The sequence below is a fragment of the Hippocampus bargibanti genome, linkage group LG06 (assembly GCF_051943395.1).
Source record: "Hippocampus bargibanti isolate YZ-2025 linkage group LG06, ASM5194339v1, whole genome shotgun sequence".
Lineage (NCBI taxonomy): Eukaryota > Metazoa > Chordata > Actinopteri > Syngnathiformes > Syngnathidae > Hippocampus > Hippocampus bargibanti.
Window position 1 is genome coordinate 29,953,760 of NC_142739.1, and position 16,727 is coordinate 29,970,486.

The 16,727-nt window shown below is 43.0% G+C and overlaps 2 protein-coding genes across 3 annotated transcripts in view; both read right to left on the minus strand.

The window, feature by feature from the left end:
• The window catches only part of ntd5 (ntl-dependent gene 5), a 13,579-nt gene extending 11,559 nt beyond the window's left edge, over positions 1-2,020 (minus strand). Inside the window, exon 1 of the mRNA XM_088998527.1 lies at positions 1,895-2,020. Within this exon, the coding sequence (XP_088854653.1) occupies positions 1,895-2,006 (112 nt within the window). The 5' untranslated portion in view covers positions 2,007-2,020. The remainder of the gene's footprint in view (positions 1-1,894) is intronic.
• Positions 2,021-2,905: 885 nt separating this feature from the next.
• On the minus strand, positions 2,906-15,837 carry dbpb (D-box binding PAR bZIP transcription factor b). Of its 2 annotated transcripts, none has more exons than XM_088999319.1 (5): positions 14,338-15,837; positions 13,505-13,759; positions 11,366-11,800; positions 7,078-7,343; positions 2,906-5,696 (listed from the first exon to the last, which is right to left on the minus strand). In XM_088999319.1, the coding sequence occupies exons 2-5, from the start codon at positions 13,692-13,694 to the stop codon at positions 5,481-5,483; spliced, it is 1,107 nt and encodes a 368-aa protein (XP_088855445.1). In that variant the 5' UTR covers positions 13,695-13,759; positions 14,338-15,837; the 3' UTR covers positions 2,906-5,480. The 2 variants fall into 2 exon arrangements, with proteins under 2 accessions (XP_088855445.1, XP_088855444.1); XM_088999318.1 differs by having other exon boundaries at positions 13,505-13,816.
• Positions 15,838-16,727: the final 890 nt, after the last annotated feature.

A 16,727-nucleotide genomic window follows, 5' to 3' on the forward strand; every position in this document is an offset into this window, starting at 1 on the left:
TTGCGACTTGTATGATGTTCACGTGCCTTGAAATGAGGCCATTATACTGCAACCTGATCATCCCTAAAAATAACATCAACAACAAAATAAATGAGATTGATGCAACGCTGTTTGGGTATTTAACAAATCACGATTTTTGATGTATGTTGAGATGAACAGATGGCACTTTATTTTTCTTTTTTTAGAAGCGACATCACAGCTTTTCGTTGCTTTTATCGCTTGACTTTCAAAGCCTCATTCATTTTTTTCTGCTTTGTTTTTGAATGAGCCACCATATTAAAGGACAACCGACGCCTCCGGACAAGTTGTGCCCATAATTTGTAAAAGGGCTTCAAATGACTTCTACTGAGCGTATTTGACAAAGATTCCACAGCATATGGCTATATTTTACATTTATAGACTCACGTTGAATATTCAGTTGGTGACGATTCTTGACGTGACGTCACGGAGGGAACGCCCCTGACCGAGAAAGCGACACACAATGCATTTTGGGTACTTTGTTTGGTCTGAAAACATTGTGTTGATGGCGAAATTAGAAGGAAAACTACATAAATAACGCGATGGTGAATGGTTGTGTGTTGCACCAAGACTACTATTTGATACTAGTCGACACAAATTCCCAGCAGACAAATCAGCCAATTTCCAACGGAGCTTTGGCGCCATCGTCTGTATTGTCTGGGTGCTACATTGCTGTCCAGATGCCTCAAAATGACACGGAATAACTGCTTTAATCGATTGCAAACATTTATGCTTTCCTCTTCAGAACTATTTGAATCATATTCATAACTGGAGGAGGTAACAAGAAAGCATAGTATACAAATCTAGAGCAAGGCGAGACGTCCTGGGGTGACACCACGAACAAGGGGGCGGTCATTTTGAAGTACTTTTGGGACACTTTAAGTCATTTTTATTGGTGTTTTGCATTTTTAGATGCTATAAAACGTTTTTCTAATGTCAGTTAGGAAACAAAAAAGTGATGTCGGTTGTCCTTTAAATATCCCATAGCCAATTTTTAGTAGCACGCCAACCTCCCGACTGACAACAACACCGTAAGAGGAAGAAGGGCACCAAACGAGGAGATACAATTGCTGCTCAGACAGAAATAAATAATAATAATAATAATAATAATACATTACATTTGAAGCGCCTTTCGAAGCTCTCAAGGACACTTTACAGTCACAGACAAGCATAGGTCGTAAAATAAATAAAATACAATCAGAAATAGAATACAATAAATAAAATACAATTATAAATGATTGCAGTGCAGTTCATAATTATACGTACCATATTTTCTGCACTATAAGGCGCACCAAAATGAAAATGTATTTTCAAAAGTTGACCATGCGGCTCATAATGCGGTGCGCCTTATGTATGGAAAATGTTTTAAAATACAGTAAAGTCTCGTTATATCTATATTCAAGGGAGTCCGAAAAAATATCGATATAACCGGGACTATCGATATATCCGACCCTGTTTGCATGTAATTTTCTCCGTGCGTGCATAGAAATAGTATCGATATAACCGGGACTATCGATATATCCGATATCGATATAACGAGACTTTACTGTACGTCATTCATTGAAGGTGCCTCTTATAATGCGGTGCACCTTATGTATGGGAAATGTTTTTAAATATGTAATTCATTGAATGTGTGCTTTATATGCCACAAAATAGGGTATTTTACATTCCAAATACAAGGCAGATTTGACATGCTCGGCATAAATATTGCATCGTATCATCATAGTTTTGAGTTTTAAATCGCCAGATGGGAATTTCTCCATACAGTAGCGCGCAATTACAATTAACTTGAAAACTTTAGCACTGATAGCCGTCATATCACTCTTTCATTTTTAGAGACATTTTTTTTTCCCCGATAACGCATGACTTACTGTACCTGCGTTAGGCTGCGGCGTCACGCTTGCAGTCAGAGCCCACACGAGGGTCAGGAGCAGTAGTGCACAGTCCATCCTTGAAGCCAGGCCTGCGACCCTCTGAGGGTGGGACATGCCTACATGAAGCATTTGGAGGGAAGGGGGGAGAGTGGGGAGGGGAGGAGGGAGGACGGACGGGGTCATCAAAAAGAGAAGGAGGGATGTTTGGGAAGGGAGGGACCTTTCACCCATATCAAGAGGATCGATCGGAAGTTTTCTCTGCCATAATTTTATCTAGTTCCTCATCAATTGTGTTCTGTTTAGCTGGATTGGTAGCTTTTTGCATCAAGTGTTCAAATGGTGAGTCTAGTTTGTGCTTTTTGGAATGTTGCTGTGCCGATGACCATTTTGTGTTTGGGAGCCTTTTACTGAGCGAGTTGCTTGTTCTGGAGCCACGAAAGGCAAATAAGTCTTCTTGTGCCGGTCCCAAGCCCGGATAAATACAGAGGGTTGTGTCAGGAAGGGCATCCGACGTAAAAGCTTGGCCAAAACAAACAAGCGGATCAAACCTGAACCACTTGATGGGAAAGGCCGAAAGGAAAAGAAGTAGTACAGATGGCTTGCGCGGGTTGTTTGTGGAGCCTTATTGATGGGATATTTTAACCTTGCAGTCTACACTCAAAGGTGAAACTTTCTCACAGTCGTCTGCCTGTCTCTTTAATGTTTAAACCACCTCCCCTCACTGCTGCGTTCTTGACCAATCACGTGGCTTTAACCGAAGACTGGGGGCGGGGAATAGAGGACCAAAACAAGCCGGCTGCCATTTTCTTTTAGGAGAACGGGCTAGTTCATATCACTCATTGTGGCAGCTCCGTGTGTACCCCGAAAAATAGTTCGTACGTCGAGGCAAAATTGTCATAAATTTAATGTTCGTGAACCGCAAAGTTTGTAAGCCAAGGGGGTTCTTAAACCGAGGTATCACTGTAACAGCAAACACGGCATAAATACTGTAAGGATAAAATCAGAGATGTTGATGAATGAGAATAATCTTTTATTGGTGTAATCCTGGGGGAAAATCAACTCAACTACATCCATAAAAACCAGCACATGGTGGGTCGGACACAACTGAGCCCACAGATGTCACCGGAGTGGAGGTGAAAGTGGATTGTTCGGATTGTAAAAGTCACGCTAAAGATTGATCAAGCACATCTGGTAGGATATCGAGAACAGTCCTGTTGTGGGGGGCGCGGGGCGGGGGGGCTAACCACCATTTTGACAAAGAAAAAGGACGACGCCGTGTAAAGTCCAACGGCTTTGTGAGGAGATCGTCTTGGACAGAAAGGCATTTTTTTTTAGGGTGTAGATGATAAACTCCATTCTTAAGCAGTTTTATCTGTGGGCCACATTGAGGAATACCCCCCCCCCCCAAAAAAAAAAAAAAAAAAAAAAAAAAAAAGAGAAGATCTGTCTTTTCGGGGTGTTCACACATTGTTATCAAGGTGCTTTCAAAGTGGATCATTTTCATCCAAAGGAAGAAAAACAGTCATTAATATTGAACAACCAATAACATAATCCTCATGAATAATCATAACAAGAAGAATAATAGCAATCATGTTGATTACTCATGACAAGGGATTACAATCGCATTCTCTCGGTTGAACACGTTTGTTGGTACAGAAAGTTTGTTAGATGCAAGAGGGGAATTTTTCAAAGAAAGTAGTAGTAGTAGGATTGACGCAAGAATCGGAGACGTTACGCGAAGGGAGATGCACAAAACAGCAAAGTTCCTTCCGATAACACTCACCAAACGGACAATTTCAAATCGATCGATGATCGGCGCACGTAGCCCGAAAAAAAAAAAAAAAAAAAAAAAAAACGTTTGCCCTGAGAAACGCTCTTTTTTTAAAAAAATATTCTGAATTGCAAAAATAGTTCATGTATTTGTCTTTTAAATAACTTTACTGACTTAAAAGGCCCGCCCTTGTTTTGATTTGCCCTCCTATAGGATGATGGACGCTTTCAAAGTAAAACGTTTTGGTATTAAGTCCATTGAGGTTCACCAAAAAAAAAAAAAAAAAAAAAATGGGGGAAATGTCATCATTTTAACGTGAGAAGAAAAGAAAAACAAAACGGGAATGAAAAGGAGTAGAAATAGAAGCAGCATCACGACGACTTTCACCAGTAAAGTACCAGTTTTGATACAATTAGCCTGGCTAAGTAAAGGAGATTATCATGACAGAGGATTGTCCATTTATTATGATTATTTTTTTGTCATATTTTTTGTTTCTTTAACCGATGCACAAACGTCTCCACCAAAACATAACGAGTATGTGGTGGGACTCAAAGAGGGGCGGGGGGCGGGTAAATCAAAAAACACATTAAGTGCTTGCGTTGCTTGCATAAAGTCAAATCCACAAAAAAAAACAATGTTGAACGAGACGACGTGAAAATCATTTTTGCTCGCTATATTACAACTGTTACGCGAATCCTCGCCGCAGCGTGAGTCAACCAACCCCCCCAAAAAAAGAAAATACAGTGGTACCTTGGCTTACGACCTTCCCAGACAGTGTGTAAGGCAAACAGTGTGTATCCCAAAAATTAATTTCCCATAGGAAACCATTAAAATGAGAATAATCCGTTCCAAGGTCCCCATAAAACATAATTTTAAAATGTTTCTAAGCCTTAAAACTACACAAAATATACCTTATTTTATGTCTAATAAATGTGCTATTGTATTATAATTAAACAAACTGTACTGTATAATAAAGTGGTTTTATTGACCTTTGTGATGGTCGTCGATAGCTTGATGGAATGGAGTTTAATCAGCATTAAACACTTGATGAGGAACGTAGCCTTCTTCTTTCACCATCTTGAGGAATGATCCCTTGGAGGTGCTTTCTCTGCCATAATTTTATCTAGTTCCTCATCAATTGTGTTCTGTTTAGCTGGGTTGATAGCTTTTTGCATCAAGTGTACAGATGGCTTGTGCGGGTTATTTGCGGAGCCTGATTGATGGGATATTTTAACCTTGCAGTCTACACTATCAAAGTCGACCGACACATCACTCGTTGTGGCGCTCCGTGTGTATCCCGAAAAATAGTTCGTATGCCAAAGTAAAATTCTCATAAATCTAAGGTTCGTAAACTGAAAAGTTCGCAAGCCAAGGGGTTCGTAAACCGAGGTATCACTGTACCCATCCATGGCTGACCCCTCCCTTCCGCCGCCGTTACATAAGATATCGCCTTTCCCATCTGCAGTCATGTAGAAAATATACAAAATTATTTTCCAAATTTCTACTCTCCCTCTAATAGTTTTCGGAAGTCTTATAAAAATATACAATTCTCCAATAGCAAAAGCCTTAAAAGTCACATCTGTTAAATTATTCTCTCCCTCCGTTACTTTTTAAGAGCTCGAAAAAGAAAAAAAATACAAGACACCTGAGCTGCGATCCGCAAACCTTCCTCCTCCTCCTCATCTTCTGAATACATTCATAATAATCATCATCATCATCATCATCATCAAGATTCTGTCCGTCAAGCCGAAAATTTCAAAGTCCACCAAAATGAATCCAGCTTATTTCACTGAATGGTCGCCACGGTCCTCCGTCAATCACTGATCGGCTAAACGGTTCTCGTATTTACTCAGGATGTTGCGGCAGCGGCCCAGTTCTTTGCGCATCTCGGCCACTTCCTGCCGCAAGGCGGCGTTTTCACGCTCCAGGTAGGCGGCGCGGACGGAAATTTGGTTCTCCTTGAGGCGCCGAGCGTCCCGGGAACGCTTTGCCGCTTCGTTGTTTTTGTATCTCCTGCTCCAGTATTTTTCGTCCTGAGAAGATGATAGCGTGAAGCGTGATGCGCCAGGAGAAAAGAAAAACGAGAATAGGTGAAATACATTGAAAAAAATGACATTTTTGATTTGAAAATTATGGATGGAAGTCAAGACGTGTTTTCCATGTAAATGCCTTAATTCGTTCCAAAACAATGAAATTTGGACACATTTTTCTTCAAGCATAACGATGCATAAAATTATGTAACAGGTACATGTTACAATTTGATTATAGCGCAAAACAGTAGCCAAAATGGAACTGTATAGTGCCACTTAGCAGTTTTTTTGACAACGATACTAGTGCAGCGTCTTCTACCGGAAACAAATTCCTTGTGTGTTCTACATACTTGGCAATAAAGATGATTCTGATTCTGATTCTGATTCTGAAAAAATGAGTCATGTATGTAATGTAAAAAACAAAGAATAAAGAATAAATGTGACTTTTTAACTCATTCCCTGACATTCACAAATTTATTCGGGAATTGAAAATATTGCATAGAGTGCATTTGCCGAATTTGAAAGTTTTTTTGTGTTTGGGTGCCGATAAGGTGCTGGCCAGACCTCTAGTAATGTTTTTTCCCCTTCCACAAGAGGCAGCATTTCCCTTTTTGTCCATGTTAGCGCTTTGTTCCAGCTTCAGCTGTTGTTAAAGCGCTATTTATTTATTTATTTGGTAATTAATCAAATTATTTATTTATTTACTTTGTTTATTTGCCTGTCTGTGTATTTATGTTTTATTTATCCGGGTAGAGTGAACGCTGACGCGGATGGCTACCGCTGCTCACCCGCACACAAAAAAATTACATGACTGTAAAGTGTCCTTGACAGTTTTGAAAGGCGCTGAATGTATTACTATTACTATTGTTGTTATTGTTGCTATTCTTCTTATTATTATTATTATTTATGTAGTCCTAAAAGTCAATTTTCTGTGGGTCCTGGAATTTGAGTGACAATGACAAAAACCCTGGCATCGTACTGGACACATTCTTGCACATGTCTGGCAGTCAATGAGTTAATAATCCTTCGAAAATGTCCAAGGCAAACTGGTCGACACTCTCTCTGAGTAATTTGCATTTATGTAAAATTATCGCCTCATGGATGAACAGTTGGAAGTCCCTTTTAGCCAATAGGATGCGAGGATGGTGTTTGGTAGTAGCCAATCGCAGAATAGCAGATAAAATATGGTGTGTTCAGGAAAAGGCGGAGCTACGAGAGGTTCGCTATACTTCATTTTCGTATCATGACATTTCTTTCATAAGTAGCGGCAATATTTTGAGACGTTTCGTAACTTGAAATGTTCATACAAAGGGACGTTCGTAAGTAGAGGAGAAACCACCGTGTGTGTCCGCGCACGTGTCTCAAAATGGCGGACGTCACTCACCTTCATGTTATCCGGCACCAGGATCTTGCGGGCCTTTTTCACCATGGGTTGCGGTTTCAGTTCCTCTTCGCTGAAGGTCTGCCTGGGGTCAAAGTTCTGCTGACCGGGTCCGTTGGACAGAACCATATCCGAGGGATCCATATCGAAAATTCCCACCACGTCCGGCCCGGCGCTGGTGGGCGTCAGCAGGGGCGGGCAGGAGGACGACGGCGAGGAGGACGAGGACGAGGGCGACTCGCATGAGTCGTTCATGCTGGTCTGGCTTCCTGTCAAGACAAAAGAAGACATCAGTTCTGGGTACAGACTGATCAATTGGTTCTGATTGGCCTTGCAAAAAAAAAAATCTGGACGTTCTAGCTGGCTATCTAGCTGGCTACCTAGCTAGCTATCTATTTGCTATCTGTTTGCTGTCTATTAGCTATCTGGCTGGCTAACTGGCTATCTAGCTAGCTAGGTATTAGCTATTTTGATAGCTATCTGGTCTGTGACTGTAAAGTGTTCTTGAGAGCTTTGAAAGGCGCTTGAAATAAAATGTATTACGATTATTATTATCTATTAGCTAGCTATTAGCTATCTCACTTTCTATCTATTTGAGTTACTTCCGGGTTGAGTGAACACTGGCACTTGCCCTGTGACCGTAAAGTGACCTTGAGAGTTTTGAAAGGCGCTTCTAAATTAAATGGATTATTATTATTATTATTATTATTATTATATTTGCTATCTAGCTAGCTATTTGCTATCTATTTACCATCTATTCGCTAACTGGCTGGCTATCTAGCTGGCTATCTATTAGCTGGCAATCTGGTTAGCTATTTGGCTACCTATCTATTAGCTACGCATTAGCTAGCTAGCTTTCTATCTATTTGTGTTACTTCTGGGTTGAGTGAACACTGGCACTTGCCATGTGACTGTAAAGTGGCCTTGAGAGTTTTGAAAGGCGCTTATAAATGAAATATATTATTATTATTATTTGGTCAGGGAAACACCATTTAGCATTGCATACAAGTGGCCACTAGGTGGTGCAAAAGGAACACATTCTCAGTGCCTTAAATGTGGTTCCAGCTGCTTTCGCTTCATTCCAGGCAGAAAGCATCTAAAAAGTGTAACAATCTATCAAAGACGCAAGGGATAGTACTCGTAGTAGTACTACTAGGTTATTAATCAAACTACGATCGAGTTTTGGATCGACAGCTAGAAAGGTGGAACATGTTATGTAACGTTTTACCCCTCCCCTTAATTAGAGTTGAAAGAAGAGGGGCCCCAGATGGGATTTACTGAACCCATCGACCGACTGGACCAGCTTGAAGTTGCGATGTACCTTCAGCGCACAGCACACGGTCACAAAAACAAACATCCCCCACCGCCATCATGCACGCGACACGTGGAGGGCATTTGTGGACCGAAATAGAGCTGCTAGTCGATATTAGCCAGGCCGGGGTGTGCGATGCTATTGACAGGGTAAGCTATGCGGTACACAGAGGGGGAGGGGGGGCACGTTGGTATCTCTTCTACGCCACACTGAATATTTTTGAACTATTAGCTATGTAGCTGGCTAGCTAGCGATACTGGCGAGCTAGCTATGAGATATCTGGCTGGCTAGCAAGCTAGCTGGTAGCTATCTTTCAGCTGACTAGTTAGCTTTCTATGAGTGGGTTGAGTGAACGCTGGCTGCTTACCCACAGAAAAACCTGTCCTGTGACTCTAAAGTGACCTTGAGAGTTTTGAAAGGTGCTTATAAATGACATGTATTATTATTATTAACACGGCTGTGCGAAAAAATACATAAATAAATGAAAAATAAATCTGAAAGCAATTAACACGATGAGAATATGTCCGTTGTCGTAGCCGCTGGCCTCAAAAGGGTTAAGACACTGGTGTCAAATTGAAGGCCCGGGGGCCAAATCTGGCCCACCATATCAGAATCAGAATCAGACTGTTTTAGCATATTTTTTTAACTCTTTCACTGCCATTCACAAATTTATTCGGGAATTGAAAATATGACGTAGAGTGCCATTCCCGAATTTGTTCGGGTTTTATTTTTTCATGCTTGGGTGCCGATAAAGCACTGGTCATGGCCTCTGACAATGTTTTTTTTCTTTTCCACAAGGGGGCAGCATTTCCCTTTTTTCCATGTTAGCGCTTTGTTCCAGCTTCAGCTGTTGTTCAATATAATAATAATAATAATAATACATTTCTAAGCACCTTTCAAAACTCTCAAGGTCACTTTATAGTCACAGGATAGGTTTTTCTGTAGGTGAGCGGCGGCAGCCACATGCGCCAGCGTTCACTCAACCCGGAAGTAAGTCAAATAGAAGAGTAAGACAAATAGACAGAAAGCTAGCTAGCAAGCCAATAGATAGCTAATATACTTTAGAGAGTCAGCAATCAAGAATGTTGCATATTTTGCTTTGATCCTCTCCTCTTTCATCTCGAACTGCTTCATGTCATCACAAAGAGGGTACAGCAAGTCCTGAAGAATGAAGGACTCTCTGTGTGTTTCTACTTTCATTCCTTTCATCACTTTCCTGCTGTGAAATGTAAATTTCTCCACTGTGAGACTAATAAAGGCAAATCCAATCCAATATTTTCGGACATGTGACAAACCCAAATCAGGACGTTTCTCAGAATCAGTTTATGTGTGTCGATAATAATAATAATGATTATTATTATGAATATTTTGCTTGAAGCTTCCCTCATGGTTGCGTTAGACGCGAAAACGTTTGGACTCCTTCACGGGAATGACCATATTTGGTCACGACTCAAAATGGACGCTATTTGCTTTCTGGCTGGCTAACTGGCTATCTAGCTAGCTAGGTATTAGCTATTTTGCTAGCTAGCTGGTCTGTGACTGTAAAGTGTCCTTAAGAGCTTTGAAAGGTGCTTGAAATAAAATGTATTATTATTATTATTATCTATTAGCTAGCTATTAGCTAGCTCGCTTTCTATCTATTTGAGTTATTTTGGGTTGAGTGAACACTGGCATTTGCCCTGTGACTGTAAAGTGTCCTTGAGAGTTTTGGTGCTTATAAATTAAATGTATTATTATTATTGTTATTATTATCATTATTATTAGCTAGCTCTTTGCTATCTATTAGCTAACTGGCTAGCTGGCTGGCTAACTTGCTGGCTATCTAGATATTGTTATTATTATTAATAATAATAATAATAATAATAATAATAATAATAATAATAATAATAACAATAGCTTGAAGCTTTCCTCATGGTTGCTTTAGACGGGAATGCGTTCGGGCTCTCTCACGGGAACGACCATATTTGGTCACGCCACAAAATGGACGCCGAGCGACGATAAGAATGAAGATGACTGGATAAAATCACTTTTGGGGGTGGGGGAATATAAAAATCAGGGGGGCGGTCTCAGGGGTCAAATTTCCCACCTTGACCTCTCACCCCAGAGAATATATATATATATATATATGTATTTTTTCCCCCACTTAATTCCGTCGCGATCAAATCTCCCGAGTTTCCAGCAGCGAGCGTCTTCCTGTAGCCCGACGCGGCTCTTCCATCCACCCCCCTCCACCCCCTCCATTTGGACTCCTCCTCCACGCTTGCCGAACCCGCCTCTCGTTCTTTTGCTCCAGTCGACTCAGGCAGCCTCTGCACGTGTCGCGACGCGTGCACATGGCCGTGGCGTGTGAAGTGAGGGGAGATTTAAAGACACGCAATCATAAACACTCCGCCGCGCGCGCTCTCTCTCTTTCTCGCTGTCTCGTTTTGACCCCCCCCCCCATGACGGCGAATATTAATAATTGGCCCGAGTTGAACGATGATCGTTTTCAAGACACTGGGGGAACATTGATCACATGCAAAAAAAAAAAAATCCTGAAGCTAACACATAATATTTCAATCTCGTGATCTGCTTTGCTAGCTTGAACGCTACGTAGCAGCTTAAAGGAGCAGATTTGGACCCTGGGGGGTTTTGTGTGTGGGGGTGTCATTTTGAGCATTGTTTTTGAATGCTTTGATTCCACTGGACCGAAAAGTGCCCTGTCATTTTTGACATTCCCTGTGGGAAGATGACATGCAATGTACAGTCCTACCTAGGTTGTTTTTCTACCATAATCCGCTCCAGAAACCGATTTGGTAGGTAGAAAGCTAGGTAGCTTTCTACCTATTAACTTCCGGGTTGAGTGAACTATCTATCTAGCTATTAGCTATAGAGCCATCTAGGTGGCTAGCTATTATTATTATATTTTAGCGGCAATGTCGGGGCGGGGGGTGGAGGGGGCTGAACCCGAACCTTTTCGACTCGTATCGGCAAACTCACCGTGCAGACAATCGTTTCCTCCAGTCAGGCTCTGAGGCTGCGCCACCTCCAAACCCAGCAGGGACGGCGAGGACGAAGATGAAGGCGATGAGGACGAAGAACCGGGCGGGGACGGTGGGGGTAGGCACTGGGAACTCTGGTTGGGCACCGCCGACTGGGAACTCTGAGAAGGGATCTGCGCCGAACTGGAACTGTTGTTGCTGTGCATGCTGCCCATTCCGTTTTCGGTCAGAAACTCCTCCAAGTCCATGTACTGCAGCTGGAAGAGACCTCCGTCCGCCGGCAGGGTGCGGTCCCATAGGAGGGGACCCAAGAACTGGTTGAAATTGCCACCGCCACTTCCGCCGTTGGATCCGTTGGCGCCAACGCCGAGTCCCGACGTGTTCCTCATGGAGCACATCGAGTCTTCATCCAGGTCCATTGATCGTTCTTTGTCTAAGGATCGACAAGGGGAAAAACTGTAAGGGGATTTTAGGATGGAGACTTTTGACCGTGAAGGTGACGCCGAGGATTTATCTGGACCACGTCTGGACATGGGCGGTACCTTTTAACCTTTGAGTTTTACGACTTGGGTACACCCTTTAACTTTGGTCTAAGGTTCCACCTTGAAGCCCCTCCAAGATCCCGAAATCGGAGACCGCGGTCGGCTTTGGTTTTGGTTGTCAAAGTTGGATAGGTAAGAGTCACCACGGAAGCTAACCAGTTTTATGTGTGTTCGATCATACCGATAGATTTTCGAGCCTTGGACCCCATTTTACTCCAGACCAGGACCCTCGGTCTTAATTTGTTAAACTTGCCCTAGAGGGTCTACCAAACCAAAGGTGCCAAGGTGGTCTCACAGTACAGAGTTCCAGGGAGTTCCAATTGATGGTTTTCGGCATTTTTGGCCACGACAAAGGAGACTCCGCTGAACGGTTGCACCTTTTCAGCAGCACAAAAATGCCAGCAGTGTTTTTGATTTGCTATGCGTATGTGGACCTGTCGCGGCTTGGAAATGAAGCGAATTTACGTGAGACAGGAGATGTGAAACAATCTCTTTTGGTCAATGGATGCTACAGCTTCGTGTTTGCTTTCAACATTTAGCTTCAAGCATACATGGACATTTCGCCATGACGTCCCTGATCTACTGGTGAAAAGGAGGCTTTTATCCTCTCCCCTTTCATCTCGACAACAAAGAGGGTGCTTAAGAGTGAATAACTGTCTGTGTCTTATGTGTTGTGTCACATTGTATATATTTTTTTTACTTCAAGATGGCGTCGCGAGAGTGGCTGCCTTTACAGCAGCTCCTGTATTTTGTTTTTCTACTTCTTCCCTTCCTTTCCTCACTTTCCTGCCGTGAAATGTAAATTTCTCCACTGTGAGACTAATAAAGGCTAATCTAATCCAATGTGGAGTGTGTATGTTATCCACGGTCCTGCGTGGGTTTTCTTCGGGTACTCCGCATTCTACACAACCAGGTGTGATTATGAACGTGAATGGTTGTTTTGTCATTGTTGTACCAAGTTCAGGGTGCGCCCCGCCGACTGGCCGCAGTCATCTGGGATGGGCTCCACCACACCCTCTGACCCTTGAGCACCCTTTTCAAGCAAGTGGTAAAGTTTGGTTCTGACCGGTTTGGGTCATTTTAGCGCGGTACGCCTTTTGGGTTTCAGTGTCCGAGTTGTGAGGTTGGACGAATGCGCATGCGACTGCTCAGAAGATCAGGGTTTCGCACCAGCAACCAAATCCCCTAGTGGAAACGTGACTTGGACTGCCCGTCTAATCCAAACAATATTTCCACCAGAATCGCTTCTGTACTAACCCCTTCACAACCGCCCCCAACCGACAGATGGAACAGATGGCAAAAAAAGCGGCGTATTAATACGCTAGCAAGGACCCGTTAACTGTCATGGCGGAGTCAACAAGCTCCTGAGCTGTCCTCAACATGGCGGCAGATCAAAATGCATGACAGCCTCCAATTGAAACGTACCTTGTAATCTGGATTGTCATTGCCAAGTGAGGGATGGTAGTGGGGGGTGGGGGGATTATGGTATGCGGTATGGCTCATGTGTCATAAATTTTGATGGATTAACGACGCGTTCAGGTACCGATAACGCGGCATCGCTTGGAACGGTGATCACAACGTAAACAAGAACCCACCTTTGAGATCACAGGGGCTTCTCAAACGCTGGTCCCCCTTCATGGGATGCTGCAGGAGCGATTTCAGCCCCGGCATGGAGTTCAGGTGGCCCCCCGTAAGGGAAACCGCCGGCTGGGTGCAACTCCCAAATTGTGGGCTAGCGCCTGCGGGCAGGTCCGGGGTGGAGAGCTGCGTGAGCTGCCTGGACATCCTGGGCCTTTTGGGAGGGAGGGGGTGCGGGGAGAGGTCAGGAGGTGGGGGTTGCGAAGAGACACCTGTGAGGTGGTGGGACGAAGTAAGATGACCACAGGGAGCTTCCAATAGGAGTTTGACTGTACATGAAAAGGGGGTGGGGTCAATTGGGGGGGGTGGAAGAGGAGGAGGGTTGTTTACTTTCTAATAATAATAATAATACATTTCATTTATAAGCGCCTTTCAAAACTCTCAAGGACACTTTACAGTCACAGGATATTTTTTTCTGCGGGTATACGTAAATATAGACAACATATAAAAATAATATAAAATAACATAAATAATAATAATTTCAAATAAAAAAATAGTAAAACAATACTAAATATAATAAAATCTAACATAAAAGAATAAATAATAATAAATATAGCAAAAATATTTACTTTTTTAAAATAAAATCAAACTTAAAAGAATAAATAATAATCAATGTAGTAAAAAATATATAAAATCTAACATAAAAGAATAAATAATAATAAATAAATATAGTAAAAATATTTAAAAAATATCATAAAATCTAACATAAAAGAATAAATAATAAATAAATATAAAATACTTTGCAGCCACTGAATTATAATGATGAACCTATGATAAATTATTTTATTACCTTTTTCTCGATGAGATGACAAGAAAGCTCCTTTTATCCCCTTGCAGGACTCTTTGCCTCGAGGTATTCCATTGCACTCCTCGGGTGAGGGGGGGGGGGTCCCAAGTTGTTATTCTCAGCAGTGTGGGAAGATCAGATGAGTGGGGGGGGGGGGGGAAACTCACCAAATTTTGTGGGGAAAATAATGCAATGCGTGAAAAAAAAAACGAAAATGATATCCAGTCAGGATGATCCTGTTGAAAAAAAACCCCAAAAAAAAAACCAAAATGTCGATCGATGTGGGGAAGGGGGTCGACGTGGGGGATAAAAAAAAAACGAATGAAAAATCGACGAGTGTCGTGTCGGTGTTGTTCAAATGACAAGTTGATGTTTTTCCCTCTCGATGCTCTCGCTCACTTGTCCGTCGCGTGGAAGTGGGAGGAGGGACCGAGCTGCGATGGGAATGGGTGTCGGTGGGTAGAGGGGTGGGTGCGCGCGTGGTGGTGGTGGTGGTGGGGGGGGTCGTTTCCTCCTTCTCTGTCTGTACTCTTTCTCATTTGCACCCGTTGGCTCCTGTCACGGGCACGGTGGTGTGGTGTGTTGTGTGTGAAGCTGTCGTCCTCCCTCTTCCAGCTCAGATGGAACGGACACGGGCGGCTCACGTGACGTCAAACGTCGCGGAAGAAACCCGCCGAGGGTTGGCCAAAACTCCGAACTGATTCCTTCCCCTCCCTCTGAAACATCGCCATTATTTATGAGCGACGCCTACTCTCGTGCCTCACCTCGAGGAGAGACGGCTGCTGTCACTTGTTCTTGTTTGTTTACTTCGCGCGGCCATTGCTAGCATACAAGCTAACGTCAACTATCGGCTGGCGCGGCGAGCACACACGTTAACGTCGAATATCGGCGGCTAAAATGGCTGCCAGCTCGTCGTTTTTACCTCCATTTGTTTGTCTGAGTGGTATAGTTCAACTATACCACTCGGATAAGTAATAAATTACGACGTTTCTCTTACATTTCCCTCCTCAATGTTAATCCAGTGAAAACGTGAGTGTGCACTTTTCTTTCCCACGTTGCCTCCCGCCGGACAGTACAAAAGCACCGAGGCTCACGTGTACCAAGCACGCGGAGACAAGCTGGTTCGCTCACGGCTTTCGCTCTGATTGGTTGAGAGCGCTCCCGCTCCGAGATCTCCCATTGGCCAGAAGTAGGTCGGCTAGTCCCGCCCATTCGGATTCCCTCCGTGCATGCTGGAGCCGCGTGAGAAGGAGTTGGGGAAAAAAAAAATGGCACGAGGGCGGCCCGGCTCGTTGTGTTGTGTGTTGTACCCGAGCACATGCAAAACAGCGCGCCACAGGAATCCAATTCTGCACGGCCCACTGACGGATGTGCTCGAGTTGACAAGTAAACATTTGACAGGGCTCCGAGACACCCTTGACGAGGGCGAGCGTGAGAACACACGTGACGCTTTATTCCTTCAAATTAACCTCAAGGTGAAGCAACACGTAGGGGGGCGGGGCTTAGATATGGATTCGGGCTTGATTTTGGAGTCGTATCAGGATTTGATAGTTCCATTTAAGCCTTGGCGGTGCCCCAAATTTGATTTGGGGGTTTTCCCTTGACTACTACTATTAAATGCGTCCATCAAAATGTGATGCGTCATCTTAAAATCGTTTAATAGGTGTCAAAAAAAGCAGATTTCACTACTGTAATTAAAGGACAACGACAGATTTTTTTTGTTTCCTAACTGACATCAGAAAAAACCTTTTATAGCATCTAAAATAGCTAATAGTCAAATTCAAAACATCAATAAAAAATTACTTAAAGCACGGTTGTCAAAGTCAAGGCCCGCGGGCCAAATCCGGCCCGCCACATCATTTTTTTCGGCCCGCCAAAGCAAATCAAACTTGTTAAATTCCATGATGATTGCTAAAATCTGAGCCAAAATTTCATATTTTTGGATGTCAACCACAATAAAAGTCATTATTCTTGACTTCAGATTTGAAAACGAGTTATTCATTAATTTGCTGTGTGCTCCATATGTAATATTTGAAGGGATTTAAATATTCTAATGGCTTCCCCAAATTCATAACGGCCCTCGAGAGGAAACCATAACTACAATGTGGCCCGCGGCAAAAAAAAATGACTTTGACACCCCTGACTTAAAGTGTCCAAAATCTGCAAAAAAAATGAGGTGTGAATTGGGCATTTTCAGAAAGTCCCGCTCCCAGTTCGTGACGTCACACCAGTACGTCTTGCCTTGCTCTAGAATGTCCCAGAAAATGCACAAGATGGTGCCCGAGCTCCGTTGGAAATGGGCTGATTTGTCTGCTGGGAACTTGTGTCAACTAGTATCAAATAGTCGTCTTAGTGCAACACACAACGATTCGCCATCGCGTTATTTATGTGTT

Excerpts from the sequence above, each read along its gene's own strand:
- dbpb (XM_088999319.1), bottom strand. The coding sequence starts at position 13,694 with ATGTCCAGGCAGCTCACGCAGCTCTCCACCCCGGACCTGCCCGCAGGC. Across the intron at positions 7,344-11,365 it reads AGGAAACGATTGTCTGCACG|GAAGCCAGACCAGCATGAAC; the intron begins GTGAGTTTGCCG and ends TTGTCTTGACAG. Across the intron at positions 5,697-7,077 it reads TGGTGCCGGATAACATGAAG|GACGAAAAATACTGGAGCAG; the intron begins GTGAGTGACGTC and ends TCATCTTCTCAG.